We start from the raw sequence: 26,491 nt of genomic DNA on the forward strand, positions 1-26,491 counted from the left end.
ACTTTATAAGGAATTGCTGTAGGTAGCCAGCCTGATTAAGTACTTTTAACAACTCCCTTCTAAAGATAATTAAGTTCTGCAGTGAAATGTAAGGAATTTGGCATTAAAAAAAATTAAGCAGACAGATATTTTAAATGAATAAACAAACGTAACTCTTTCCAACACATGCATTCTGCTTTCTCATGATTTACATAACGTAAATTACTTTGACAACATCTTTATATTCTGTTTATCTTAAAATACTGCTGAACCAAAAAAATCTGCATATTGTGTTTCTGCAGCTTTAAACCTCTGACCTACTGGAGAGTTCTGCAGGCTACAGAGCAATAAAAGTTGCCACTGTGGGTGAAGAGCCCATGGCAAGGAGTAATCACTGCTCTTAAAAGCACTGAACACGCCACATCTAAGTGTATGCATTGAGTTTGTTAAATATTTATCCAGATTTGTATGTGAATAATGAAAATCACATTAAAAGTACTTCAGCTATCTTTAAGCAGCAACATCCACACCTTTGTAGTTTGAAAGCTCTTCTTTTTAACTTCTGATAGAGAACCTGGCTGCCCAAGTGGGTCGCTGTGCTGACATAGTAAGCACAAGAAAACTGGCTTTGTGGACAGACTGACAATACGAATTAAACAAAAAGAGGTATTCCTATTATTTAAGTACTAATCGTAACAGTGTCACCCACTTCTACCTGGAATAGCAGAGAACAAGGAAAAGAAACCTTGCTCACTGAAGGTACCTCAAAAATTGTAAATGACCTCACAAGAGCAGAGTGGTCTTTCACGAAGGAAAGTATTTAATTAGGTAATGTTATCTCTCGTCCCGGGAAGTCGGTGTCTCCGAACACATCACAGCCATCTAACCTTTAAGCAAAGGCACACTTGTAAAAACAGAAATGGTGCACGTGGGCCCTGGTGCCACCTACAGATCATGTCTTTTGTGGAAAAGCTCGCTAGAGAGTTAATTCCCACTTCGGACCGCTTCCTCCCAAGTCGGGGGGAGGTCTGTTAGTTCTGTTGTGGGGTCCAAAATACAAGTGACGATTCTCTGTAACAGCCATGGCAATCGGGTCAGCCTCGGTACTTAGAAAAAGGGGCTTTCCCCCCCTTTGCTTGCTGCTGCGGAAGGAGGGTCACTGGTGGGCTGTGAGCTGCTGGTGCTCGCTCAGGCTGTGTCACACCAGCCCTGGTGACAGCTCCGTGCCCCGCTCGGCTCCGCTGCCCGCAGCGACTGCGCTTCCGTGCCAGCGAGGAGGAAGCTGGGCTTGTTTTTACTTATCATTTGATAAAGTCAAAGTAAAAACGCCTTGTAATAGATCTTTTTATGATAAGGGTTGTGTTTCATTGTTTTATAGTTCCACGTCAGTTTGATCAGTCAGTTAAGAAGTCACGATTTCTAAAGACATATATTTATTTTATTGCTGTGAGATACAGAGCGTTAAGCGCATGCATATTACGTGCACTAATTGGAAGCACTTGAAAATATTTTAAATGTATCAATAGGTTTTCATGTATTGCATCGGATTGATTTTAAATTTTCCAAAATAAATTCTTTTGGTAAATGTAGACACTATCAACAGAAAGAAAACTCTGTGCTGATAAAGGGGTCAACGGGGAGTTGCTGGAGTATCTGAATTGCAGGGTCAGTCATGCTTAAGATAAGCCAGGCTTAAACATGGACAAAGTACAGCCACGGCTTTAACGCTGCCGAGCGACGCTGCCCTTCGCTGGAACAACGTCAACTTTTATTTCTTGTTTGACTGCTCCACCTCCTGGTGAACTGAAATTCACCATTGGTAAATGGTAATTGGGTGAGGGGGAAGTCACCTTCAGCGGGAACTTTCTCCGCACGCTCCTCCTGTGTGACACCGAGCGCGCACCGCGCACCGCATGCCGGCACCTGAGCGGAGCCTCAGGGCGGCACCTGAGCGGAGCCTCAGGCCGGCACCCCCAGCGGCGCCTCAGGGCGGCACCTGAGCGGAGCCTCAGGGCGGCACCCCCAGCGGCGCCTCAGGCCGGCACCTGAGCGGAGCCTCAGGCCGGCACCCCCAGCGGCGCCTCAGGCCGGCACCTGAGCGGAGCCTCAGGGCGGCACCCCCAGCGGCGCCTCAGGCCGGCACCCCCAGCGGCGCCTCAGGCCGGCACCCGAGCGGCGCCTCAGGCCGGCACCCCCAGCGGCGCCTCAGGCCGCGGACGGAGGCCCCGCCGCCATGGCGGGCACGGCCGCAGCAGCCCGTGCCGTGGTGTCGGGGCAAGCGCCGCCCGTCGGCTCCCTTCGTCACTCTCCGGCGGCGCTCGGCAGCCAATCGGCGCAGAGCGCGCCTTCCCGCCTCGCCGCGCTGTCGCGTGCAGGAGGGGCGCCGTGCTGAGGGCTGCTCCGGGCCCGGTCTGCGAGGCGGGCGGCGGCTGCAGCGGGAACAAAATCGTGCGGGGGCCTGGGGAAGGCAGATTGCTGTCTACAGGCAGGTAAGAGCAGTGTCCCCGTGCGGCCCGAGGGCAGGCTGAGGTAAGGCCGAGGGATGGTGGGTGTGCCTGGGTGCGGGAAAGGGGGGGCGACTCTGGCTGGGGATTTTGGCCCCACAAACGGCTCGAGGCGGGCAGGGAAGTTCGGGCCAGGCTCACGGGGCAGGAAGAGTGTCCGTGAGTGGAGAGGGTGGGTAGGGCTGGGCGGGACTGACCAGGCTGCAACGCTGGTAGGTGCACCTGGTAGGTGCTCTGGAGCAGTGTGCTCTCTCTGCTCCTGGTGTAAGGCAGCAAATCAGGCTGAATCGAGTCTCCAGTGAAAGTTTAACATCAGAGGGCCCTGGCTTACGCTTGGCTGAGGCCGTAGGTCCTGCTGTGCTCTCCAATCTGATCGACTCAACAGCTTCGGATTTGTGGCGGCCTGTGCCAGTCCATGCAAACCTGAGTGAAAGAGCTTCCCCACGCTCCGTTACGGCTCCGTTAGTGTGGAGATCCCCGAGCGGGGAATTCTGCAGGGATGGCTGTCTTTTACTGAGCCAGTTGAAATTAAAGCAGGGCAAATGCAATAGTGCTGCTCGTAATATTTAGTGGTATAAGGATGGGGAAGGAGAAGATAGAACATTAATGCTGTAGGTTGCTTGTTTTAGAAGATGACAGGAAGAGCCAGAGCCAGAGCCAGAGGGAGACCTCCCACACAGGGATCTGCTCTTCCTGCTGTAGGAGATGCACCTGTAAGTTGGTTTTTCTTTCTAATGAGTGCAACCAGGACTTGAAATGTCATACCTAACCTACTTCCTATTTTAATATCAGGCAGATATGTTAGATGTTCTTTGTGTGTATGCATATATTCTGTTGAGTGTACGGTTAATATAACTCTGTTTTATTAAGGACATTTTATTAAGTTTCCAGTAACATGAAACTCTGAATTGTGGGATTGCTCATGGCTGTAGGTTGTAGTTCTTCCAGCCATGACACTTTTTAATATTGTTTATTCACTAGACACTAAAATTACAGAAGACGTTTTTATGGAATAACTAGTCAGTTACTTGAGGTATCAGACGGTCTGCAGAAAATGAGAAGTCCATCAATTTTAGTTAGAGCTTAGAAAGAGGAGATTTGCATTAGCTATTAGTTAAATGAATAACAACTTAGAAAAAACATTTCCACACTCCAGTATTTTTGAGTTAAAGTGTAGAGTAATAACTCTGCTCCTTAGGATGGGAAAAAAGAGAGTTAAACTTCCATAACTCTTGCCCTTGAGTATTTGAATGTTCTCTCCTTAGTGAATGTTCTGTTGCACTCTTGGAAGCACGCTGTTTGTTCCCAACTGTGGCAGGTCCAGCAGGGCGTGCCCAGCCAGCTGCGCGGCTGCCGGCAGCCCCCACAGCCCCTGCAGCCCCCGCAGCCCCCGCAGCTCCAGCAGCTCCAGCAGCTCCGTGTTCCTCCACCACAGTCGGAAGAGCCCGGGGGCCATGGGCGCCTGCGCGGCTTTGAGAGCGTCCTGCAGGAGAGAAGGCCAGAAGGTCAGAAAGGCTGAGAAATTCAGTGTCCACAAGAGCATGTGTTTTGAAGAGAATACAATTAGGACATTCTTTAGATCATATTTCTCTTCTTTCTTTTCAAAATGAGATGTATTACTAAGATTTGAAAGATGTTTGCTACATAACAAAAGCTGACACTTAACATTTTGTGATTACTCTTAAATTTATCTAAGTGCCTTTCAAGATTGAATTGTATTATGTATTTTTATTTATGTAATGACAGTATATATGTTATGTGTTACTTGATTGTGATTCTGCCTCAAATTTTAAACAATAGGAGTACAGGTTTCCTCGGGGCTCCAGGATTTGTCTTTACGAGATAGGGGTGGACGTCGTAGAGATTTCCATGACCTTGGGGTAAATACTCGGCAAGCCATGGTACATGTTCAAGAATCCAAAACTGGTATGTTTAAATTAGACTGTAGACATATAAGCAATTTGAAATTAAAGATAGTTTCCTTTATTTCTGCTCTTAGTTTCCCCTAGAGAACCAGGTAAAAAAAATCATTAGAGTGTGTTAGAAAAAGATAAAAAGTTGTTCCTGATACCTGAAGAGGAACATGGAGGGTTTTCCTGACAGCTGAAGGCAGGAAGCTCCAGTGGGCACATGAGTGTCTGATAACAGCGTGCCAAAGCTCGCTCAGCCAGAACAGATGCAGAACACGACTGACCTCTAATCTTTGTCTGAATGCCGTAGCTTTAAAAAATTTTCTCAGAGCTGTTGAATGACTGTAACTGGTACCATGTTTGCGTCTCCTTTCAGGTTTTTCAGGAAGAATGGTAAAACTGACCACGAATCACTTCCGCCTGACGTCTCGCCCGCAGTGGGCCCTGTACCAGTACCATGTTGGCTACAGCCCCGAGATGGAGGCGCGGCGGCTGCGCTCGGCTCTGCTCTTCCAGCACGAAGAGCACATTGGAAGGACCCACGCCTTTGATGGGTCGATATTGTTTTTGCCGAAGAAACTACAGAATAAGGTGTGATACGAGATTTTTTGTTTTGATTTGCATTTTATGATGCTTCTTGTTTCTTACTAGCTAGAGTGGTTAGGGAATTGATGTCCCACAAGCAGTGTTCAGTTGTATTGAGTATATCCTTATAAGCTAATTTGTTTGTGTAGAGAAATTTGGTAATAAATGCTTGGTTCTAATGCTTAATTTCTGCAGGCTAGAATCATCCTCTGCACAGAAGTGGATAGTACAGAGAGTATTTCTCCTTTAGTTTCCTTTGTACTTACATCTTTTGGTAACGTCTGTATTTTAACACTCACATAATTGAAAGGGTGGATGAGTTGGGTGTATGTGACAAGGTTTTGGTAGCAGGAGGGGCCGGGGTGGCTCCTATGGGAAGGGGTCAGGGTCAGCCCTGTGTTGTGCACAGTCATTGCCAGCCAGCTTCAGAATAGACCCATCACAGGCCAGAGCTGAGCCCATCAGCAAAGTTGTTGGCACCTCCGTGTATTTAAAAAGGAGGGAAAAATTCCAGAGCAAAGAAAAATCTGAGAAGAAAGGAGCGCCAGAGGGCAAACACCTCTGTACTGATGGTAACCCCTGCCCTCTGTGCCTTGTGCCACTCATTGCTTCGCTGGAGGGACTGAGTGTAGCCGGTGCTGTTCACAGAGGGGCCAGAGGAGTCCAGAGGGAAGCTGAGTTTGGAAAAGGGAGAGGGGGAAGATGTTTTCACTGTGTGTGCTAATCTTTGTCTTTTTGCTTCCCAGTACCTGCATCAGTAATTAAACATATATTAGTTGGCAATATGTTAAGTTTATTTCCTCAAGCTGAGTCTTTTTTCTGTCATAGTCATTGGTAAGTGATGCCCCTGCTTTCATCTTGATTTCAGCTGCTCTGGGGGGATAGCCCCATTCTACCCCATGAGTTGTCTTCACCCAGATGAGCAGAGCCTTTACGTTGTAGTTTACAGTCCTAGTGGGAGATCGAATCCACATTGCAGTTAGTCTTGAATTACTGCTTAGAGTAAAAATGGCCAAGTCCAGTTTGGTATTACTGGAGCAAAATCCAGATACAGCCCTGTTTGCTCTAGTTTTGTTAATCTCATTTCACTTCCTCAGGTTACTGAACTGTTTAGTAGGACTCGAAATGGGGAGGATGTGAAGATAACAATCACACTGACTAACGAGTTGCCACCTACTTCGCCTACTTGTCTGCAATTTTACAACATCATTTTTAGAAGGTTTGCTGTACAAGTTATGTCTCTATAAGAAGTCACTCTGAAAATATTTGACTTTAAGTTTTTCCATTCCTAGGGGCAGGCTACAACAATTAAGTATTAGATATGTAAATTTTTAAGCCTTTGTAGTTACTGTGGGGCCAACCACGTGGCAATATTGTAATGTGCAGTTGTGTGTATTGCTGGCCCACGTTAGTGTGAAAGGAGTTTACGCTGTTGGAGGCAGTTAGTCCTATCCCTACCTCCTGTGTGTACGGGTTTGCCTCTTAAACCAAATAATAGAGCAGGACATTGAACTGGAAAATTCCCTTTTTGTGGCTGTAGTCTTTCCTCTTAACCTTGGTACCTGGACTGTGTGGTTCATCTGAGATGTTTGGGCTGCTACCGTCAGCTGGTTGGGGAAGGGTTGGGTTGGACGTGAACTTACCTCACCTGGTGGTTGTTAATAAGTGTCCATGACCTTTATAAATTGAGTTTAATGAGAAGTTCATGTTTCATGTAGTCAGAGAACAGTGAGTTTGTGCATAGGGATTGGACCATGCATGATGTGATAAACTGAATAATAGTAATAAAAATAAATAACATCTATATTTCAATTTCTAGGGTTTTGAAGATGCTGAATTTGCAGCAGATTGGACGTAATTATTATAACCCCAATGATCCAGTCAGCATCCCTCATCACAGGTTTGGCAAAAATCCTTGGGTTTTGGAGGAGTGCTGGGCCAAGGGTTGCTGGCTGTCAGGGGGTGTCCTCATTCCCTGCAGGATCCCTAGAGGGTGCCTGGTGCTCCGGCTGGCCCTGGGCCTGCTGTACAACTTGGTAGGCTTGAGTTTGCCTGGGGTTCCATCATGTGGCTGTGGTGTACTCCCTGCCATTAACCTACCCTACACAGCCTGGTTGATGGGAGGAACTGGGCTGGATAAAATGCTGGTCTTTCTCTTTTTAAAGTGTCCTGAATATCTACACGCTTTGTCTGTGAGATATTTAATAGCATGAAATGGATTTCTTAGCTTTTGAGGCATTCTTTCTTTCAGTCAGTTGTAGCTGCATCATTCAATCAATCTTATTTTAAGCTGACTAAAGATAGCTACCTGTAAAATATTTTTTATTTTGTTAACCTTCAAGAGCTTGTTTATATTTGGACCATGGTTTCTTTGTGCCTTCACTGCTCTCTGGTGTCTGTGAAAGTGGACAGGAACAAGAGGTGAGAATAAAGATGCTCTAAAGCACACTAAGATTTTGTGTGCTCTCTTTTGCCAGGTTGATGGTGTGGCTGGGCTTCACAAGTTCCATCCTCCAGTATGAGGAGAACATCATGTTGTGTGCAGACGTGAGCCACAAGGTTCTCCGTGGGGAGACAGTGCTGGATACTATGCACAGCCTTCACTCCCAGGTTGGAGAGGAAAGATTTAGAGACGCCTGTGCTAAAGAGCTGATTGGTTTAATTGTTCTCACAAGGTAAGTCTTTTTGGACTTTTTGTCTTGGAGAGCTCTTTATGCTCCGTGCCCTGAAGTATGCAATAAAGCATCAGAAAGCCTGAAAATGCTGTCATTGTCAAGCTAGCAAACTGATCAAGGTGACAGCATTTGCAAAAGCAGGAAGTACACACTGCTTTTCTTTTGGTTTTATTACAGTTCAGCTTTTGGTAGAATTGAGAGCCTATACAATTGAAAACTTGAGGTTACTGCTTCTGAAAGGAGCAAAACATTCAGCATGAGTATTGAGATTAACTTTGTTGTCCCACAGTTGTATTTCTTTTCTTTTAAGATTTAAACAAAAACTGATGAAATGTTTATGTAGGTACAATAACAAAACATACAGAATCGATGACATTGACTGGGATAACAATCCAAAGGGTACCTTTAGAAAATCTGATGGTTCCGAGGTGAGCTTTGTGGAGTACTACAAAAAGGTATGAAATCTTCCCTGTATGTTTAATGCTGTAACTTGGAATGCTCAGTCCTTGTTACAGGTTTATTTAGGATGTGATTTAAATTTGTAATTCATAGTATTTTTAACAGACTTTTGTATAAAGGACACTGTGTAATCTGAGATCAGTAACTAACCTGCATAGCATGGTTTGGTGGGAGTAGTCCATCCCAGTGAGTAGTTGGTCAGGCAAAAAGGCCCAGAGGGCTGCATGGGTGAGCAGGGAGCTCTTGAGAGAACTCAAAAAGGAGGCATATGGAAGGTGGAAGCAGGGACAGGTGATCTGGGGGGAATACAGATACACTGCCACAGCACACAGAGCTGAGGTTAGGAAAGCCAAAGTGCCTCTGGAATTGAGTATGTCATAGCTTAACCACTGAGGCATACCACTGTAATTGTCAAGTCTTTATGCATATATCAGTTTCAACTGAAACAGGATGGAACTTTAAATAAACAAAAAGCAAAATTTGTGTTACATATTCTACTTCAGGATGGAGTTCAGATTTTCTCTGCTGTTTTGCCTTTCCTGTGATGTCTTTTTGTTTTGTTTTGTTTTTAAATGCAATCCTTTGGATGGTTTCTAAGATGGGGCTCTCTTCAAGAAAAAGTTAAACTATGAAGTAGGTTTGTTGACTGTCAACTTGTGTTGCCTTTCTGTGCCTTGCTTTGGTGTTTTGGGGTTTTTTCTATACTAAATTAGTGACTCCTAGACAAGACCAACTCTTGCCAGATGCAGGGGAAGGTTATGCGAAGGTTGAGTTTCAGAAACTTCACTTGGGAGTCTCGTTTGATTCCTGTGATTTCTTGAATTAAATTGCTCTCTAGGGCAGGAACTTTGTCCATTGCTGAACTGGAAGGAGCATCCTAATAGTGAGTTAGATACTCCAATTTGATTCTGCCTGAAGCAAGGCACAAGCTTTGTTTCTGTTGTCTCGTACACGTCAATAGTTTGATGGTACCAGTAGAGAGAATAGTGCTTTCCTGCTTGGCCTTTTCTGACAAAGCCAGTTCCTCTCAGATGTGCTAATTGGAAAAGGTTACTAGTTGCTTTTGGTTTCATTTTAGGGAAAAATACTCATTTTCTAAAGTGAGCATTATTATTCAGGAAACTGCTTGTTTGTTATAAGTAAACTAACATGCAGTCTGTATTTCTGATACAGCAATATAATATAGAAATTAGTGATTGGATGCAGCCTGTCTTGATCAGTCAGATGAAGAGGAGGAGTGGGAACATACAAGGATCTGTGGCTCTGATTCCAGAGCTGTGCTCCCTGACAGGTACTGTATCAAAGCATCAAACCATAATGCCTGCTGACATGGGTATTCTGACTGCTAGCAGCCTTTTGCCAAGTTCAGGTGAATTGTTCTGTCTGTATAAATGTGAGTTTAGGAACACATTTTGTTGCTAAAAGATGAGCTACTTAAATGGGACTAGAAAGTTCAAGGGGTTTGATGTTGCATAGTGTTTAGGTACGGTGTTCAACATTGGCACACTGATAACTTGTAGAGTTCTGGTGGTAGAACTTCTGTTGGAAAAGAGAAATTTACTAGAAATTGGTGATAATTTTGTAAGATATACACATAAATATGTGTTTTGCTCTGAGATACTCACTTTGCACTAGCAGTACCTGTCCATCTCAGCACTCTTTTGTTTTGATTTGAAAATGGAAATGAAGAGCTGCACTGACTTGTGTGGTTTCGTTTAAAGTGCAAAAATCCAGATTTTTTTTTTCTATACCAGTGGGAATGTATGTACAGGAAGCAACTGAAAACTTTGGTTACTACTGCCACCACTTCCCGTGTCTGCAGGACATGCATCGTTAATCTGCATGACCTGCAGGTTTAATTTTCATAGTCCTTAGTCTTGACTTTGACTCAGAAAAGGCTTTGCTGTTCACAGGATTGACTGACAAGATGCGCAGCGATTTCAATGTGATGAAGGACTTGGCTGTTCACACACGGCTGCCCCCCGCGCAAAGGCAGCGCGAGATTGGGAGGCTTCTGAGCTACATCCAAGAGTACGGCACTTTAATATCCTCTCTGTTTCTGTCTCATGAAAAATTTGTATAACAAACTCCTTGCAATAAAACTTCTGAAATCTTGCTAGTTTCAAAAAAGTCAGGAAGAACAAATTTCTTACGTTTTTAATTCAAATCTTGTTTTTAAACAGAGATGACAATGTTCAGAAGGAACTCCGAAACTGGGGTTTAAGCTTTGATTATAAATCAGAGTCCTTTACAGGAAGAGTTGTTCAAGGAGAGAAGATCTTTCAATCAGGAAACATGGTAAATAATAAATCAATTTGTTAAACCTTCTAGGTGTCTCACTGATGAAACAAGTTCTTAAGGAAAGAAACAGTACTTTTTGGTTTATAAGTGAAGGATAAAGAGTGAAAATGTTATACACAAGTCTTTGTCCAAGCAGGAGACTTGCAAACTTCTTCAGTTGTTGCCAAGTTCTGGTTAGAAGCCCTTGAAGGCACTCCATTACAATAGTGTTGTCCTTGCAAAACAGTCCTTCTGGCCAGATACACAGACGAGGAGACTAGAGATGTTTCTAATTAGTTTCCATTTATTAAAAAGGTACCAAGGCCTTGAGATGAAAAGCCACTCATTATTTCAGTTCAGTAGGTAGAACAGAGACAGTGTATGTTTGCTCCCAGGTAGGATGACCAGTATGAATAGTGTAGATTCGAATTAAGTCAGAACTTGTCGTAAAACATGAGATACTTGCTCTGTACTGGAGATTCTTGTTTTGGATGGCTGCTGCATGGACAAGGGCATTTTGCACAGCTGTACAGATCAAAATCTTGTATTTGGTAAAGCTTTTTAAATTCCTGCTATTTAAAAGATTTGCTGTCTTTATAATAATACTTTTCTTTCTCTCAAGCAGTTACCTTATTAAAAAGAAAAATGGGATAACAATAAATACATCAAAAGCTTTGTCTTTATAGCACAGAATCTCTGCAGCAAATAGTAACAACTTAATCAGCTAAAAATCTTAAGTATGTTTGGTTATTTAGGAATGAAGCATTTCAAGAGTATCATTTCTTTGTAGGGCTAGATAAAGCTTATTTTAAATTTCTGATGTTAGCAGTAAAGGGACAGATGAATATGGAGTCGTGTGTTCTAGGCAGAAGTGTTAGAGCCTGCTCTGGAAGTGTGTCAGGAGTGGCTGTGGTGTGGGCTGTGGGGCAGTGGCTGTGGTGCAGGCTGTTTGGCAGGTGCTGATCTGCTCTCTCTGCCTGCCTGCAGTTTGATTACAACCCTCAGTTCGCCGACTGGACCAAGGAGACGAGGGGCGTCCCCCTGATCCGCCCTGTGCCCATGGACAGCTGGCTGCTGATCTACACCCGCCGCAACTACGACGTGGCCAGCACCCTCCTGCAGAGCCTATCCAAGGTCACCCCATCCATGGGCATCAGGATGAGCAAGCCAAACATGTGAGTGTCTCCAGAAAGCTGATGGAAAAATCATTGCCGAGTTAGGCTGTTCAGTGAGGAGAGGGTGTAGTGTGTCACACAGCTGACTTCTGTGAGGTTTTTAATAAAGCAAAGTTGCTTTCACTATGCAGATTGCTCGGTTTTCTCTTGTGACTGACTTCTCGTACTCATGCTTTATTTCTGAGAGCTTTTTGCATGCCAAAACTAAGAAGTATTAGTCATTGAGCAAACCTTTCTCTTAGGAATATTTTCTTGCTGACTTTGGATGTATTCTGGTTCTGATCTGTTCTCATTGGAAATATCTTCCCTTGAGTGCCTTGAGTACATGCCTTTAACTTTGAATTTCATTGTGTTTGGAAGCTTAGTTGGAGGTGATTCCTTTTAATCTTCAAAATGTGTGAATATTGTATGTTTGTTAGTAGCTGTAAATGTGACATTTCATACAGTATTGCTGCATAGTGAGCTTTTATGCTTTTGCTGAAGTTTTTATAGCTGTTAGTTGTTTTTCTTCTGAAAGCATTTTCTCTCTTTCTTTTCAGGATTGAAGTAGATGATAGAACAGAAGCTTATTTAAGGGTTTTACAGCAAAGGGTTGCCCCTGACACAAACATAGTATGTATTTGAATCCATCATATTTGAATCCATCATTTCAAATCCTGTTAACCTCTGTAATTGGTGTTTAGTGGGATTTGCTCTCAGAAATACAACTCTGGGCTCCTGAGAATCCAGTACGTACCTGGTCATCCTCCTGTGCAAACCTGAGTGACTATGGGTATCCTTCTGGATAAGAGCCTTTGGTTCTGAAGTACAGACGCTGACACTTTGCAGTTACTTCTTTCACTGTGAACATTTGAATATTTCTCTTGAGCATAAGAAATTTTTCCTAAAGAACTCTTAAGTGCTGTGTAAATCTGTGAATGCAGCTTCTTACAAAGATTCTTTTTCCTTCAAAGGTAGTTTGTATTTTGTCCAGTTCCCGAAAGGATAAATACGATGCCATCAAGAAATATTTGTGTACAGACTGTCCCGTCCCCAGCCAGTGTGTGCTGGCTCGCACTTTGAGTAAACCACGGACTATCATGACAGTAGCAACAAAAATTGCCTTACAGATGAACTGTAAAATGGGTGGAGAACTCTGGAGTGTTGAGATCCCCGTAAGTATCTTCTTATAAGTGCTAGCTAAATGAGAACTCCTCTTTATTAGCCTTTATTTAAAAAGCAAGCCTTTTTTCCCAAGAAAGAAAGTTGAGTGTTCTTTGTGTCGTTTGTTTTGTGTCTGTGAGAAGGGGCCTGAATTTAAATATAACATAGGGAGACATTTAACCCAAGAATTCCGTGCCGTGCTTTACTGAAGCTTTCTGATGTCATACAGCTTGTCATGAATATGTTCCCCTGTAGCACATCCCCATGCCCTGATCCATGCTGTGTGATTGCTTTGCAGCTGAAGCAGGTGATGATTGTGGGCATTGACTGTTACCATGACACCGTCTCTGGAAAGCAGTCAGTTGCAGGGTTTGTCGCCAGCCTGAATCAAACAGTGACACGGTAAGATCAGAATGCCAAAGGCAAAGAACCCCCAAAATGATAAAAAAACAACCTTTCCTTTGACTGGAAAGTAGCTTCAATGTGGTGGTCCGTCATCAGGAAAATTGAAAATTGGTTTGCTGTAATGGTTAATAAGAAATATATTGTGAATTTTTTCTACTGCATCCCTTGAAGGAGTGGCATTGTCCTTACCGCTCGGGAGAGCAGTCAAATGGTGGAGACAGGGCTGGGATGAACAGAGGGCATCAGGGTGACAGGTTCTTTCCCCTTTTGAGTTGATGTGTGTGAAAGGTTTTTTTTGGTTGAGAGGAATTTCAAGTCGTGCTAAGGCACTTTTACCACAGGGGGAATATTCTCATAGAACCCCAACTCTTCCTTGGCTGCATTGGCCCACAACACCCATAAAGACTAAGTGGTCATGGGCATTTAAAAATAACTTCGCTGCAGTAAGCCTGGGAAATGCTTTGCAGGTCTCTTTTTTTCTGTTCTTCACAGGTGGTTCTCCCGCTGCGTTGTTCAAAGTCGTGGGCAAGAACTTGTGGATGGAATCAAAGCCTGCTTGCAAAGTAAGCAAAGGAGTTCTGCTTCTCAGATCTAAGAACTGACTCCAATTCAGCTTCCTCAAAACTCCCCTCCCCTGCTGCCCTGAGGGGAGGTGTTACCAACCTGCACTTGGGTAACAACAGATTAAGCACTGCGTTACAAATACTGCTGGAAACGAAGAGCATTTTGTGTAAATCTTTCATTGGTCCCCATGTTTCTTTGCAATAATTAAAACCTACTTAGCACTGCACTTCCAAGAATGCTTTAAGGGAGTCTGATTTCAAGGAGGGCAGCTCCTGCTGTGAGGGAGGCCAGTGGAGCAGGTGTGTCCTTGCCTCTGTTCTGTTTGTGTGGGTGCACAGGCAAACCAGAGCTCTTCCTGCAGGTGTATTTGTGTAGCATGATCCTGACCCATTTCACATTACTGAAGGATTGAGGACCTTAGTTTTCCAACTCACTGCTGTTTTTCCAGGAATAAAAACCCAATTTTGTTTTGGAATGAATTGTCACTACAACTATTGGCTTTTACTCTCTTTTATTGTTTTTAAGCTGCTCTAAGAAACTGGCACAAGTGGAATAAGTGTTTGCCCTCTCGTATTTTTGTCTATCGTGATGGTGTTGGAGATGGACAACTCAATACCCTGGTTAATTATGAAGTGCCTCAATTTCTGGATTGCTTGAAGAGTATTGGTACTGACTACAGGTAAATCTATTTCTACCAATCCTCTTCTCTACACTGCAAGAGAAATAGACACAGGGATACAAAACAGGGCTATGGATGAAGACTGTTGTCATTCCATCCTTACTGATTCTCAGTTGAGCTCAGATAACTGTTTTTCTGATGGTTATTTACATGATTTCTGATACCTAACTTGTAATATAATAGGAAAATTCTTAGTACATGCACCACATGACTGCAGTACACATGTATGCACATACACTCTTTGGGCATTCTTGATGGATGTGATCATTTACTTTTTTCCAGCTGGTTGATCATAGCCTGACTGTTACATGTCTGCCAAGTGCATTTTTTTTTTCTTTCCATTTCTTAAAGGAAGTTGTCCAGTCACATTTTCAACATTCTGCTTTGAAACTTATCAACTGCAGTGACTTAATCTGCTCTGAAAAATAAAGCTATTTCCGTATACTGCAGGCAAGCAGAGCAATTGAAGTGCTCAGTTCTTCTGTTTAGCTTCTGTTAATGGCTTTACTACTGTTAAGACACAATGTTTTCTATAGGAAACAATGGAGTAGAGAGTAGAAATCCAATCTGTATTTAGAAGATCCCTTCTTGGTCCATTTTCTACTTCTCAGTAAGGTTAAAGTTGGATAGATGAAAAAACAGTATGAGAGTTGCACCTCAACTAAAAATCTAAAGTTATGAACAATGTCTTATTTAATTGGAGTCAGTGAAGACTTTTTGGTGAAATTAATGCCCTGCAACTCCAGCAAATCTGCTCCTGAAATACTCTTAGTGCAATTTTCCAGGAGAGTACTGTTTTTTTCCTTTTCCTTTCTTTTAGTCCAAGACTTACTGTGATTGTAGTGAAGAAACGAGTGGGTGCCAGGTTCTTTGCTGAGATTGGTGGAGGACTCAAAAACCCACCCCCTGGGACAGTTGTTGACACGGTGGTTACCAGACCAGAGTGGTAAGTTCCTGCAGAGCTAACATGCACTCCTCTTGCCAGCAGCCTGAGCATAAGGAAATGCATCCAATAGCACATGGACTATGGGATCAAGTGTAAAATACTTTCCACACTTGTGTGGCTCAGGGGGCTGGAGAAAATGAGGAGTATAAGCTAAGAACATGTGCAGGGGGAAAACTGGATAGAACAAATAGTTAAGATTGTCATGGTCTCAAGACCTGTTCCACAGAATGAGATTGTTCATGTTCCTCCAGGTCTCTGGCCTTTCAGACACAGAGGAAGCTTTTGTGGCCAAGGCCTGGGCATACTTCAGGGGTTTACTCAACGAGCATAAAGTGACTTCAAGAAATAAGACAACTACATGGGGACTTGCATTTTTCTAAGACAAACAGCCCTGCCTGTAACAGACTGGTGGGGTTTGCTTTTCCTCTCACAGGTACGATTTCTTTATTGTGAGCCAGACAGTGAGGAATGGCTGTGTTGCACCAACTCATTACAATGTAATTTATGACACCAGCCAGCTGAAACCAGACCACGTGCAGCGCTTGACCTACAAACTGTGCCACATGTACTACAACTGGTCGGTGAGTGTTGCCTTCCCCTGGGCAGGGACAGCCTCACCAAGGTAGAACAGGTGTCCTTGCAACACTGCTGCAGCTCCAAAAAGCCTGCAAGGATGCCCTGGCCCCTGCAGTGGTTTGAGGCCTGGATGGTTTATTGTTACCTGATCTCTCTGAAGACTACTTTAATTTTTATTTTCACTAGGAAGTAGTTGTTTCAAGTAGTGTTCCCAAATTGTGTGTCAGAAGCAAAATTGAAATAACTTCTTACCTGCAGAAATAGTCACTCCTTTATGTGGAGGTAGAACTGTGTTGCTGCATTTCCCTTGAGGCCTCTATTGCACACCCAGCTCAGCACAGGGTCAGCTCGTGCCTGAGGTGTGCTTCAGCTTTGTCACTTCAGCAGCCATCAGTATCAGATGTGACTGAGCCCATGTCCCACCTTCTGCAGGGCCCAGCACTGAGTGTAAACCTGTGTAAGAGGTGTAAGGAGGGCACCGGAGTTGCGAAGTTTGGGGCTTTTTTTGCATCTGTTCTTTGGTTGTGTTGGGTGTATGTAAAGTTCTTTTCCCAAATCTGCATAAACAACAGGGATACTAGTTTTACAAGTACACAGACTTTGGAATTCCAGCGGTCTTTGTTACAGTGATTGCATGCTTCTTTAAATTGCTTGAAAAAAACTGCCCTTTTTTCTTTTTTCCCCTTTCTGCAGGGTATTATCAGAGTGCCTGCTCCTTGCCAGTATGCCCATAAATTGGCTTTCCTTGTCGGTCAGAGTGTTCACAGAGAACCTAATCTGATGCTTTCAGACAGACTGTTCTACCTTTGAAGTTATCAGCCAAACAGAAGAGTGTAGTTCCTCTCTAGGGACTCTAGAATTGTCTGGGCTTTTGGTTTAGTTGTGGTTTTTTGTAAGAGATGTGCACAGGATATGTGCAATTGTGGAAATTATTTTCTTTTCACTGTACCAGGGAAAAGCTTGAGATAGCTGATCTGCATTTTGAACAGGTGTCTGCTTGCTAGAATAACTTCACAAATTTTTATGATTTTTGATACTTATTTACTAAAGTTTTTCTGTGCTTCTTCACAAAAGTGTATTGGTTGGTCCTATTTACATTTTGAGGAGGCGTACACAGAATTACTTCTTGCATGAAAGATAGAGAGTTAATGCAGACCAAAATCCAAACCTTTTCAGCTAGCACATTACCCTTCTAATTTTCAAAGTGCTCTGCTATTGTTGAGTCCTTGTTTTTCTTGTCTGTTAAAATGAGGGGCAAATTTTGTCTCCTAAACTGTTTCATACGTTAAAGGGAGGCGATCGGGCACTCTTGGTTACCAAGGCTTTAAGGCTGCACAGTGATGCTGAACCTCTGGAAGGGGTTTTAACAGTTGTCATTGTAAGGGATTTGCAAACCAATCAGAAACTCTGGTGCTGGCTCAAGCCTCCCCTTGGAGCAGAGGGGAGTGAGGGAGGATTTTTCAGGTTGGGAGAGCTGAGGATAGAGTGATGTGCTTTTGCTTTGTCTTGTAACTTCACAGTCACTACACTGTGGGAGGAAATGACTTTAGACAACTGCACGTTCATCTCTGAGAGGAGCTGAACTGCTGGGCTGGTCCTGTTTAAGCACATGCTTGTTAAATGAGAAAAACAATTTCTCTCAAGGAGTATCAGTGCACTGGCAGCTTTGGGGTTTTTTGGTTTTGTACTTCCAAGCAATGGGAAGCAGCCCTGGTTTGTTCTTCATGTCTGAGGTTTTCGTTGGTCACTGTTCTGCAGTCCAGTTTGTAAAACAAATGGCAGGTGTGGGGATGGAGGTTGATTTCAGATTTTTGCAGCAGCAGAGTCAAACTACTGCACATGGAGAAATTTGGATTAGTGCTGGTTTTCTTAACCACCTTGTTGTGAACCTTTTTGCTTTTCTTTGTGAGATTTAAATAAAGTTGTTGCTGTAATCCTCACTCGTTGGAGCCTGTTCTATGTATTTGCTGTTGTACTTCACCCCTGGGCTTCAGGTACAGATGGGACAGTTGCTTTGGAGTAACTTTGCAACCATTTTTTACCTCTGGCAAGCTCCTGCACTCCTGCAGAGAGATGAGCCTTTCTTTGTTCTGCAGTAAACTTCAGCAGCCAGTGACAGTTCCAAAAAAAGGCTGACACAAGAAGCCAGCAGCCAATACAGTGGATTTATGAACCATACTGCACTCTACAAAATATCAAATTATTTATTTATATAAAATATAATACACAACGATTGTACACATGCACACACCCACACAGTACTTTACCACAAATGTAGGCCAGTTATTTTCTTTAATTAAATGTTATAATCTAGCACACAGTATTTTACAGTAATTTACATTGTTATCTGAAGACACAATGGGGAAGCTTTGATCATTCATTTATAAACCTTCCATAAATTACAAAAAGAAAGGCAGTCTGAAAAGTATGTATAAACAGTAAAAACAATTTACAAATGGACAAGAATTACAAAACAGTAACAGCCAATGACTGCCATCAGTGTGTAAGATTGTTTTTTGTGATATGCCAATATTGCAATTGAGATTTGACTAGAGCCTGGTGCAGCCTCGTTACTGCCTGTGGCTGTAACACAGTTTGTCCTTTTACTTTAGACGTACTTTAGCCTGAATCTGACATCAGCAATATGAAAATGCCTTTGAACCTAGGACTGCACCTCCACAGAAACAAAACTTGGGGAGTAAAGGGGTTTTGGTGTGGAGTTGGTTTTTTCCCAGTAGCTTAGAACAGTGAACCAGAAACCCCAAAGCTGGAGGTTGGATGGTTGAAACTGGGTGAGGTTCTGAGTAACTTCCACTGCGTCTGCTTTCAGTGCAGTGAAAATGTTGACAAATTAATACAGGCTTTGTTTTTTACTGGGGGGGAGCAAAAACTAAAACGTGTTTAGCACAGCACTTCCAAACTCCCAGGAGTTCATCAGACATTGAATGGAGTCAGTGACAGAGTACTGATCTCCAGTTACCGTGGTGGAGGGAAGATGGAGACAGCTGAATACACAGTACATACAAAGTATACGCTGCATATTTATTCGACAGTACAAATCATTGTGCATTAATAAGGCAAAACATCAAGGCTGATTAAACTAGGAGTTTCAAGACCATTTTTGTTAATGATTAGATACAGTGGGGTGATCTCTGTGAACCAGGAATCACTGAAGAGTTTTCTCCCCCCACTCATGGTTAAAGGAGACTAAAGGCTGAGATTTTTCCAATGGAGTTGCAGGTGTTGAGTTAACTTCAAATAAAACCATGTTCTTCTGGTCTTAATCTCACAACATTAAAAAAAAATTTTTTTTAGGAGTTTTTGCAACAACAAATCCACTTCCTTTTTTTCTTCTGTTTCGATTAAGCAATTCACATTATTCTATTGATGTCGGAGTTAGAAATGCAAAGATCTGGTAAAGTACTGCATAGTCATGAAAGCCCTAGTTTTGACTTAAAAAAAAAATAAAAAATACACAGACTGGAAGCTTTACAAGTTGTCCAGGAGCACATGACTCATTTCACTGCACCAAGCTTTTTCAGCAGTTTCTTGCCTTTGGAAAGCAGCCCCTTTTTCTTTTTCGAGGACATATCCCTGCCTCTCCCGGGACTACCAGAGCCCATCATAGGTGACGGAGGTGACCCGGAATGGAGATGAACTGTGGGGGATGGTGCTCTCCGGGATGTACCTGTATTCTCAGGAGGAACCTATTAGGTACATTGTTATCATTTATTCAATGTTCGAAAGCTTCAAAGCCATTATTAGCAAGAAAGTTGGTAACATCACTTGTCCCATTACCCACTTAAAGCAAAAGGGCTGGTTTCTTTCTTCTCTCTGGCTTAAAATACTGCATGGGCTTATAGAAAATACGTCAACTTAGAGAAAAAATTTATAGAAATAGAAAACCCACCAATAAAGCCCAGTTTTGGTTATACCTTTTTAAAGGAAAAGTTGGATACACTTGATTTGCCATAATTCTGGCCACAAAAGCCACAAAATTGGCTTTGGTTTTACATTTCAGTACTCTGATAGTACTAAAATGGAGAGGGATACTTTTAGCTATAGATTTAGGAAAAATAAATGTGTTAATCACTACAGATTAGCAATCTATAGAAGTCAAACTCTTTTCAGAAGAAATTACTTAAAATGCTACATCACTTACTTTTTAATGTCCTTTAAATGCCTTTTCTTTAAAATTGGCTAGCAAACTTTATGTATAGATTAGAGAAGATGGCACACTGGCTTAAAAAAAAAAAAAAGGAAAAAGAAAAAGCTAAAATGAACCTTAATTGCAATCAAAGAAAGCTTAAAGACCCTGAGCGCTTGATGTGTATGCTGCAGCTATGAAGCTGTTAGATGACAGCATTCCTAAATATTTCGAACAACTATTTTTTTTTCAGTCATCAAAAGCACTTGGATGAAAATGCTAAAATTACTTCTACTCAGCCTATCCTAACTACAGTGCCCAGGTGGCAAAATGGTTACTATCAATTAAGATGACATTTTCATAGTAGAATCCATGCTGTAGGGAGTCCTGCTAGCTTGTAGTTCAAGTTAAAACATCAGCAATTTACTGGCTCGTTGTGCAACAGTGAGTTAAGCAAAGGGGCTTCAAGCCTACTTTGATTTTAAATCAAGGTCTAATTCTAATGAAAAAAAAAAAAAAAAAGAAAACAGAAACCAAAACAACTTGGTAAAGCACCCCAACGTACACCTGAAGATACCAGATATTGAGTCTAATGCATTCATTCAGTGAGCTGCATGTTCAGGTCAAGACTTTTATTGCATTGGTAAACCAAACAGTTGCTAATATTGCAAAGGTACACTTGCTAGGAAAGATCCGAGAGAATCGTACCATAGGAAGGGACTTTTTTCAGAAGTGTTGAATAGTTGGTCTTAGGCAAACTGGGGTATAATCGACTGTGGAAAACACATTTTAAGGCAGACAATTTCAGTAGCTATATTTGAGTGTAGTGAGTTTCAAACCAACTATCCCCTTGTAAACTACCGTCCGTGCCAGTGTAGGCGTCGCTGCTGTTTCGGGAGGGGTTGGAGCTGTTGTGCTTTTCTCTTGACAAAGGAGCTTGGAATTTTTACATCCCAGCTTGGCTAACAATGCAATATGCAGCTTTGGTTGTAGGGTAGTTAGACATCAAACTCTCCTTTCTATGTAAACATAAACACTGAGCTCGGGAAGAAATATGTTCCAAACGCTGACCTTCATAAAAAGTGAGGTCTAATCAACTTCTGAGGATTCCTGTTTTATAGGATTTGTCTCCTAGGAAAGGAGTTGACTTGCCTAGGTACAGTAAAGGCATACAGCCTGTTCTTCTGTGGCCAAGGGTTTTGGAGACATATTTCTTTTCTTTTCCCCCACAATTAAGTTTCAAGACTTGCATTAGATAGCCAGGTAGCTTTAATTGAAATCTCTATTGGTATCTTCAGTTGCTCACTTACGTGAAGGCTACATTGCCTTATTAAGGTGTGAAATGAACACTCTTCTTCTGTTTCCAAGCAGATGAGCAAAGAAATAAAAATATATATAAAATATATAATATATAAAAGTATTGCAGTGATGAAACAAAACCAAAAATGAGATACTCTAAACATGATTAATTCTTTCATAAAAGAGAAGTCTCTGAGCAATTAACTATTGCCAGTTGGAACAGGAAGTCGTGAGGATTAAAAGACGACCACTCTCAGTCCATCAGCCGCAGTTACACTTTGTATTTAGAGGAACACTGGTACCAGTCTTTTGTGCACGAGAACTTTTTTAGTAAGAGCAATTTAGAAGCTTTGGGAAATAACTATCACCAGGAAAGAGCTGCTTAAATTCAGATTATAATGGAAGGTACTGTAATGACTGCAATCAGACAGCCAATTTAGTTTCTCCATTTACAAATGTAACGAGCTAGCGAAGGCTAAAGTAATTTTCCTCATGTTTTATTTTACGTATTTGAAAGATAACTTTAAATGGGCAAATGAATTTAAAAGTAATGTTAAAAACAATGTCTAAATTATATATGAGACAGAATGAAATGGAAAATGAGAATTTAAGTGTTTCTTAGTCGGTTGCTTACCCTTTTTGCTTTCGATCGCATCGGCGTGTCATGGACGTAGCGCGAGGGTGCGTCGGAGAGAAAGACTTCAACATCATCAGGCACTTCTTCAAGGAAGTTAGAAGGAACCAGCCCCTTTTGTCCGTTAAGTTCACCCTGCGAGCAGATGAAGTGCCAGTGAATGTTTCATTCAATCACATGTACGTTCCCAAGGAGGGAGGGAAATATTTTTGCCTATTTCAAAGCTGGTGAGGAAGAGGAAATTCCCCTCTAAGGTCACTGGGGACACTGAGAGCCCAGACGTTCCCACATGCCCTGCCCCTCCCCAGGCTGTTGTGGGGTAACTGGTGCTGGGGAAGCTTGGAGCAGTTTGGGGTGACCAAGCAGAAGCCAACTCACGTAGTAAAATCCATCTTCATCAATCTCACCAAAGACGGTGATGATGTCCCCAGTGCAGAACGTCAGCTCGGCCTGCGGGGAAGGAGCAGGGACAGGCAGGTGTTAGGCAAAGATTAACCTTTTCTTCATTAATAGTAAATCCGTTAAGATTTCCCCCCACTCCTTCATGTTAAGACATTGGTGAAACCAAATTGATCTGAGAGCCAAACAATTTTTTTTTCCTTGGAGTTTTTTCCTCAGCTTGCTAAACCTGATACCTCTCCCACTGTGTTGGGGCTCCCTATGACCAACAGCTGAGACATTCAGGCCTTCAACAACCTCAGTGAACTTTGAAGCTTTGAACTACACAGCTTCAAAGGGCCCCTAAATCAATCCTTGTGGAGGAGGGAACACGCAGGGGTGGGACGTGGCTCAGGCCCTGCTCTGTGTACCCACTGACGGCCACAGGACAGCTGAGAGAGCTGCTGGTCACAGCATCGGGACTGCCGGGCTGGGGAGGGACCTCTGGACACAACGTTCCTGCAGTGGAACTGTCCTGGAGTCTCTTCAATAAAGCCTTCACAGTGGGCAGCTCCACTCTGATCAGCAAACAGTGCACTGGGCTCTTTTTAATTGTCTGTGGCTTAAATGTAATTTAAGGGTGGGATTTTGAAATTATTTTTAATTTCCTGCGGTCATGGGAGAGAGAACAAACAAAATCTTTGCAATAAATCAGCACAATTTATTTGATTTGTTGGCAAAATGACTTTGAAATAATTTAGAAAAAGATCTGGTTCAGTAAGAAACAGAGAACACCCCGGCTGTGTTTTAAAGCACCAAGTCCCACATATTTCAAAATTCACTTTCTCCTTTAAAATATCCCAAAGTGTTCTACAATTCACCAATTAAAAACAAAAGAACATTTCAAAGGATAACTGAAGAAGCTCAAAGGTAAGCAGTATTTTTCAGAGCTTTGAGTGTACCCTGACCATCTTCCCACAGACAGAAATGGAAACTGATCAGATCTGGACTGAGGGACTTGACCATGTAACACCACAGCCATGTAAAAAGGGACTACTGCTGCTGCTCACAAATATGGAGACGGGAGACTGGAAGATGGGAGATGGAAGACAAACCCAGAATGGAGATGGAGCTGATGCTCAGCTGGTTTTAAATGAAGGTGTGGCTAATGCTCAGCTGTTTAAGATACCCTCACATTATTATAAACACAAATGACAGTCAAAACATAAGATCACCAAAGCTCAGATGCATTGATTAAGAGAAAAATCCAATATACTCTGGGTGCTGTTCCCATGCATCACTCTGGCTGAGGTTGCTGTGAAGGAGGGTGGATTTTTGGAGGTTGCAGGGGTTTGAAAGCACGTGGCACTACCAGCTTGGCATGAGCTAAGGCACTTCTCAAAAAGTATCATGTTCTCATGTGCAAACATCCAGAGGAAATTGGAAAATAAAAATCCCCTACTATTTCTAACTGTGCTTTTTTCCTTAGAGACTTTTGTTCCATTCGCAGGTACACACACACACACACACACAGCGTAACAAACACATCCATCCGCAGCCACGGCTGACTTCAGTTGAGCCATCCTGTATAAAACCTACAGAGGGCATTCCCTGGTTTGCTTTGAGCCAGACCCACAAATCTGCTCGTGCAGGAGTCATGACCTTGGCACCCCCAGGCGCTCACAGCCACTGGACCGACACGTGCAGCTCTGAGCTCGTTCCCTGCGCGTGCCCCAGCCCGGCTGTGCCCGGCCCCACAGCTCTGCCCCTACCTCCACATCCACGTTGGGAGAGCTCTCCCTGGGGTCGTAGTCATAGAGTGCCACCATCCTCCTGGTGGTCACCGGCTGCTGCCGGCCGCTCCGCCGGCTCCGCTCTGCTCCAGCCGCGGGGGCAGCAAGGCAAGGAAAGCAACCAAAGTTATTCTGGAAGCAAAATCCTGCTGCACCTGTTCCTCACATCCTTCTCACAGCAGTGCAGGAGCCGTGTGGGCATTTCTCTAGCTCAGGGATAAAGAGTCACAGATGAGCGGACCTATTAACACGGATACAGGATGTGGAGCCACGCACGGTTCATCAATAATCATCAACAGTGCTCGGGCTCTCTTTACTCTAAGGCACTGAATGCTCAGCACACCGTGCACAGCAGACTCCAAAGCTCAGGGTTGGTGTCCTGTGCCCAGAAATCTTTCAGGTAAGAAAATCCACTTTTTTTTTTTAAATCAGAAAAGAAAGTAACAAGTGTAGTGGTGGAGCTACAGGTCCCCATCTGCAGCAAATGGTATCACCAAGATTAAATATCAGTTGCATAAAGCCATCCAGACACTGACACAGAATGTATCCCCTGGGGCAGTAAATGACTGCAAGATTTAGATGCATCTGCATAAAAATGAGGTAAAGTGGATGCAGCCAAGTTAACAGCACCCAAAGCCTGAAGTGAAATGTCTGTATTTGCTCTTACCAATTTTCTCAATTGGTGTGTTCAAGGGAAGGAAACCTTGTTTAAGAAGCTGATCCATCATCTCTTCATCATCTGCTTGTATCTCAGAGACCATATTACATGGGATAAGGCCAATTCTTGTACAGGTTTCTCCACGGTAAAACCCATCAGCATCTTTGTCCCCATACACCTGATATTCGAAGAATGGTAATATTGGTCAAAAGGTTTTAGCATTTAGGAATTTCAGTGCAGGCTAAAGGCTTACCAAAGCATAGATGATGACTGCAGTTTAGATAGGGAATTATTTTAGTTTTGGACTATTCTGACTTAGGCTATAAAACTGGAATTGTTGCATTTATTTAACTTGTGACTTTAGATACACAAGCAGAATTTGGACTTTTTTTTTTTTGTTAGCAGTGAAAGCCACAAGAAGCGCATTAAAAGGCATCAGTTTCTCCTGTGCTGAGCCAGATGTTTACTTGATGTTTATCCAATTATTATGACACTGTATTCAAAATGAAACATATGCAAAATTGCGCCAAAATGTTATTATTTTAATTCAAACAACTTTTATATGATCAAAAATGCTTATCTCATACATAATGTACTTGATGCATGTACTTAAGCTCTGCTGTTGTCTTTTGATTTAATTTAAAAATATGACTCAAGGTGTAAAAAAAAATACCTGAATGAAATGCACATTCTTGCAGAGGAAAAGAAGCTCTTAAACAAGTTCTTTTTTTTTTTTTTTTGCATTAACTATGTGAGGTAAGCAAAATACCAAACAGAGTATTTAACAGCACAAAGATTGTGAGCTGGGTACAGGCATTTGTGTTAGAACCCAACCCAACCCAGAGGAAGGCAGTCAGTATTTTAATAGTTTAAATTACAGTTTAATCTCTGAAATGGGTAATGTTCCAATGAGCCAATTTTTTTTTCAGATTCTGCTCCAGATCACTCTGAAATCTCAACTCCTTGGACTGCCAGCAGCTGCTCCTTCTGCCTCTCTCAGTTCTGCCCAGCCTGCACCACAGCAGATTCCAGGCTGCAGGAGGAAACACTCCCTGCTGCTGATCCCACAGAAATATCTGCTGGCTTTTTCAGACCACGCCAGCAAAGTGCAGGGATTTGCCTTGCAGCTGCAGGGGCAGAGGCTGGGGTGAGCTGGGCTGGAGGGGCGGCTGTAAACATCAACAGAGCCCCAACTGTCCCTGGCCCCTGACACAGCCCAGCTCTCCTGTGCCTTGCTGAAAGGCAGCCATGGGTATTTTACACCAAACAGCCAGAAAAGGGAACAGAAACACCTGACTGAGGACCTGAATTAATCCAAAGTGTGCATTAGCCAGGAGGGTTCAGCATTTAGAAAATGCAGCAGCTCTGGTTTGTACAACGCTCAGCATTTCTGGGGTTCCTCTGCAGAAAAGATCCTCTCTGAAGCAGGTTTTCCTGCAGGGTTTGTGCCAATGGACATAGGGAGCTTCAGAGTGACAATTTTGGGCTTAACCTAAATTTTTAATTAAGTCTGGCCCTAACTATCTACAGCAACTTTGAGGTTTTTGCCCATTTTGTAATTATTTCTCAGCCGTTAGCATTAGATATTAAGTTCCAGGTCCAGTGAGATTTACAGCCTGAACCTCTGAAGGAAAAACCCCTTGGATTCTGATCAGCTGGGCTGCTTTCTCCCACGGTACAAAGGAGACCCTGTTTGTAAAAT

The 26,491-nt window shown here is 42.9% G+C and overlaps 2 protein-coding genes across 18 annotated transcripts in view; one reads left to right on the top strand and one right to left on the bottom strand.

Moving 5' to 3' along the window:
* The first annotated feature begins 1,857 nt into the window (after nt 1–1,857).
* PIWIL1 (piwi like RNA-mediated gene silencing 1) lies at nt 1,858–17,820 on the top strand. 2 transcript variants are annotated; one of them, XM_048323038.1, is made up of 21 exons: nt 1,867–2,468; nt 3,113–3,196; nt 3,802–3,988; nt 4,284–4,409; nt 4,770–4,984; nt 6,076–6,197; nt 6,798–6,878; nt 7,456–7,653; nt 7,997–8,108; nt 9,286–9,403; nt 10,026–10,143; nt 10,296–10,410; nt 11,380–11,567; nt 12,107–12,179; nt 12,521–12,721; nt 13,009–13,112; nt 13,608–13,678; nt 14,205–14,358; nt 15,179–15,304; nt 15,738–15,885; nt 16,574–17,820. In XM_048323038.1, the coding sequence occupies exons 2-21, from the start codon at nt 3,116–3,118 to the stop codon at nt 16,688–16,690; spliced, it is 2,655 nt and encodes an 884-aa protein (XP_048178995.1). In that variant the 5' UTR covers nt 1,867–2,468; nt 3,113–3,115; the 3' UTR covers nt 16,691–17,820. The 2 variants fall into 2 exon arrangements, with proteins under 2 accessions (XP_048178996.1, XP_048178995.1); XM_048323039.1 differs by lacking the exons at nt 15,738–15,885; nt 16,574–17,820 and adding an exon at nt 15,556–15,724 and having other exon boundaries at nt 1,858–3,196.
* Nucleotides 17,821–18,066: 246 nt separating this feature from the next.
* Nucleotides 18,067–26,491, bottom strand: part of RIMBP2 (RIMS binding protein 2) — a 124,281-nt gene continuing 115,856 nt past the window's right edge. For 8 of the 16 annotated variants that reach the window (XM_048322685.1, XM_048322676.1, XM_048322683.1 and 5 more), the window contains 5 exons: nt 24,799–24,967; nt 24,111–24,214; nt 22,339–22,410; nt 21,961–22,095; nt 18,067–19,587 (listed from right to left, as the gene is read on the bottom strand). In XM_048322685.1, coding sequence (XP_048178642.1) covers nt 19,396–19,587; nt 21,961–22,095; nt 22,339–22,410; nt 24,111–24,214; nt 24,799–24,967 — 672 coding nt within the window. In that variant the 3' untranslated portion in view covers nt 18,067–19,395. Of the gene's footprint in view, nt 21,385–21,960; nt 22,096–22,338; nt 22,411–24,110; nt 24,215–24,798; nt 24,968–26,491 lie in introns of all 16 variants that reach the window. The other 8 variants (XM_048322687.1, XM_048322681.1, XM_048322686.1 and 5 more) reach the window with 4 other exon arrangements.

The sequence above is a fragment of the Corvus hawaiiensis genome, chromosome 18 (assembly GCF_020740725.1).
Source record: "Corvus hawaiiensis isolate bCorHaw1 chromosome 18, bCorHaw1.pri.cur, whole genome shotgun sequence".
Lineage (NCBI taxonomy): Eukaryota > Metazoa > Chordata > Aves > Passeriformes > Corvidae > Corvus > Corvus hawaiiensis.

Bases quoted from the DNA above. Each gene is read 5' to 3' on its own strand.
- PIWIL1 (XM_048323038.1), top strand. From the start codon at position 3,116: ATGACAGGAAGAGCCAGAGCCAGAGCCAGAGGGAGACCTCCCACACAG. The intron at 6,879-7,455 runs GTTTGGCAAAAA...CTCTTTTGCCAG, and splicing joins GTCAGCATCCCTCATCACAG to GTTGATGGTGTGGCTGGGCT. The intron at 11,568-12,106 runs GTGAGTGTCTCC...CTTTCTTTTCAG, and splicing joins AGGATGAGCAAGCCAAACAT to GATTGAAGTAGATGATAGAA.